The following is a 3,301-nucleotide window of genomic DNA, read 5'->3' as shown; positions in this document are numbered from 1 at the left end:
CTAGCACTAAAAATCGGCATTAGTCCGGACTAGTACAAGCAGACACACACACACACATACACATGCATGCACGTCGCTATATAAGTGCAATAATCTTGGACGCGACGTAAACCCCATTTCACCTCACCTCACCTAGTTAGCGTCTTTAGACAGTGACGTTTTCGAAGGATTATAAAGCAGAAAGGTTGTACGTACTTTAAAATGAGTAGCTCTTATCACACGAGTATTTCTTGTATAGTATTATTTACCCTTGGCTATGGAATCAATTTATTTCAAATAGTATTCTTGACACTTGAAATTAAAGATGGAGTACATTCCTAACCATGTTCGATGCTATTGGCATTATGAGGGGTAGCGTCGTTTGCCCGAATGACGTCATGATGTGCTATATGAGCAATACTACCCCAGTGGACCTACTGCTGGATACATTGTATGTCTGAACTGGAGGACGGTCCCTGACTGATGCCATCGCCCCTGATCACACCACATACCACGTGATCTCACCACATACCACGTGATCTCAAGTCAACCACAAAGAGGGATGCATCTTCAGCACAACAAATTCACAGGGTGAGTTTCAAACTATATACTTTATTTGATGTTTGAAAGGCATGAATCTTAATTATATCTTAAACTTATTCGTAGATACAGGGCATGCCATCTGTATTTTCTTTTCCAGAACATTCCTCTGGTCTACGCTATTCTAAATGAATGTTCCTGGTATATATGAAATTAGATCTCATCACAATGTCTTCATGTACAGGTCGCATTACCACAGCCCGATGCCACTGCCATTTGTTTGCATCAGATACCACGTGATAGGTACACAGATTCCAAGTCCATTAAGATGGATGTATTTTCAACACAACAAATTCGTAAGGTGAGTTTCAAATTATATACTTTATTTTCTTATGAGATATCAACATTATGAACAGCCTTTTGAAGGACGTTAATAGGATGTACAAGCTTTACAAATATTTACCCGTATTCGAATAAGGACTCCCTGAATACAATCAGACCTCAGCCATGTCGAACAAGTTTATTTATGAAAAGGGGGGTTAATTTTTGGTTTTTCTTGGATATTCTCACAATTCTCGATTATATCAACCTTTTCTCACAGTGTCGATTGTCATATCTCGCCCACTTTTGGATGCGATCCTTCGGCCATCGCGCTTATCGACTTTGCCCAGCTTATTGGAAACAACTAACTGGATACTTCCCTATAAACAATAACGTCGTCCAATTTACGACGTCATGTTGCGAGGGCATGTTCGAATCTCCAGAAATGACGTCATGATAGAACAATGATTTATTGTGAAATAAATCACGCTTCGTTCTTCATTGTTCTTTGCGATATATCGTGCAGCTATCTTATTTTTGATGTTTGAAAATTATGCATCTTAATTGTATCTCTGTAGGCTATTCGAAGAAAAAAGACATCTTACCTGTAGTTTCTATTCCATTCCATTCCATATGACTCAACATCTAATCAGAATTTGTATGTGAACAGGTCCCATTACCGCAGCTGTAACCTTCTCGTGACTCCCACACCTGACTCTCCTGTCAACTACACAAATGCTTATGGACAATGGTGAGTATCTGAATGCTGAATTATGCAAACAATGAATCGATACAAACATCTGTAGAATATACAAGATACTATACTATACTATACCTTGAGACAACATTTGTCAAAAACGTATATAGGCATAGCAGGATAGTATAACACACAAATTATTCTTGACCTTTATACTGTTTTGCTAAAAAAATGTGCATAATGTCCCCATGTATATAACAGAAACGTGACTGTATACAAGTATGTTCAAACAGCCATCCTCTGAATTTATATCAAGCAAACTTTGTCCAACAGGCTTTCCCTCCAAGTCTCAAGGTCAAGCTTCCTACCTCCGTATATGTATATGAACCCTCAACAACCAGATTGGACTTGTCGTAATGGACTTCTTACTCCGCGATGTATCGGAACTCAAGGACTGGAGTGGACTAGTCTGGATCCCCTTCCTTACTCCGCGTAATCTCAAGAACTAGCCCGTGAAGATACGGAGTAAAATAGGTCTTCAGCAACCCATGCTTGCCTTATAAGGCGGCTATGCTTGCCATAAGAGGCGAGTAACGGGTGGTCAGGCTCGCTGACTTGGTTGCTCATTATGTCAATCACTGGATTGTCTGGTCCAGACTCGATTATTTACAGACCGCCGTCATATTCACCCTGTATATTCATCCGTCCGGAGCGACCCAAGACTGTAGAAAGGGATTGATTATTTAGAAAACTGTTTGCTCTCGTGCATCCCAGATGCTGATATTGAAGATTTTGATTTTGTGATTATGGGTGATATGGATGCTAGAACAGGCAACTTAAAGGATTATATTTTACAGGATGGCAACAAATACATTCCTTCACTGGAAGATTTGAATTATAAAACTGACAGTTTTAGCATATCTAGAAAGTGGACAGATGATCATGTAAACCCCTATGGTTGTGATTAAATGGATTTTTGCTGTTCTCTTGATATACATATGATGAATGGGAGAACAATATCAGATCCCCGCGGGAATTTTACATGCCTTGCTGGTGGGGGTGCCAGCATGGTTGATTATTGTTTATGTTCATCTGAATTATTTAGTACTAATTATGATTTCATTGTAGCCACAAGATGTGAGTCAGATCATTTTCCCATTGTGTTTAAGTTTGCTGTTACAGATACAGAGAATGTTATCAGTAACATGAATGCTGATAATGCAGAATCTATTTGTAGATACCGATGGTGTGCTGGTAAGGCTGAAGCGTTTTCTGAGTTACTTCGGGACTCGCTATCATCATATAGTTTTGATGATTTCATGGGTGATATTTCTAGCGGTGTTGATTGTGCTGTTACAAAATTGACATCATTGATCATTACTTGTGCTTCTGTCAGTGATATGAAGGTAATTACAAGTTCAAACATAGATACATTTTCAGGAGCAAGATGGCATGATAGCGAATGTAAAGAGCTGAAACATGAGAAATATCGTATTCTTAATATGTTTAGAATAACTGGTGATCTGAACTATTTACAACAGTTTAGACAGTTAAGAAATGCGTATCGAAATATGTGTAGACAAAAGAAATTGATTTTTGAAGAGCGATTACTTGAGGATTTAATGTCTCATACTTGTAGTCCTAAGATCTTCTGGAACCAAGTGAAGGGACTTGTATAAAAAAACAAACAGTAATGCAACTCAGTTTATAGCTCCATCTGAATGGGTCTCCTACTTTAAAAATATTTTGAATATAACTTATTAT

At 38.3% G+C, this 3,301-nt stretch overlaps 1 protein-coding gene across 1 annotated transcript; it reads left to right on the top strand.

Annotated features, from left to right (window-relative positions):
- The first annotated feature begins 407 nt into the window (after positions 1-407).
- Positions 408-3,020, top strand: LOC125371633. The gene is made up of 4 exons (XM_048386619.1): positions 408-570; positions 764-880; positions 1,511-1,591; positions 1,871-3,020. The coding sequence occupies exons 1-4, from the start codon at positions 542-544 to the stop codon at positions 2,031-2,033; spliced, it is 390 nt and encodes a 129-aa protein (XP_048242576.1). The 5' UTR covers positions 408-541; the 3' UTR covers positions 2,034-3,020.
- The last annotated feature ends 281 nt before the right edge of the window (positions 3,021-3,301 follow it).

This window comes from Haliotis rufescens, unplaced genomic scaffold (genome assembly GCF_023055435.1).
Source record: "Haliotis rufescens isolate VD_foot unplaced genomic scaffold, xgHalRufe1.0.p SCAF_6, whole genome shotgun sequence".
Taxonomy (NCBI): domain Eukaryota; kingdom Metazoa; phylum Mollusca; class Gastropoda; order Lepetellida; family Haliotidae; genus Haliotis; species Haliotis rufescens.
Note: the sequence above shows the minus strand (reverse complement) of the source record. Positions and strands in the feature narration are given on the sequence as shown.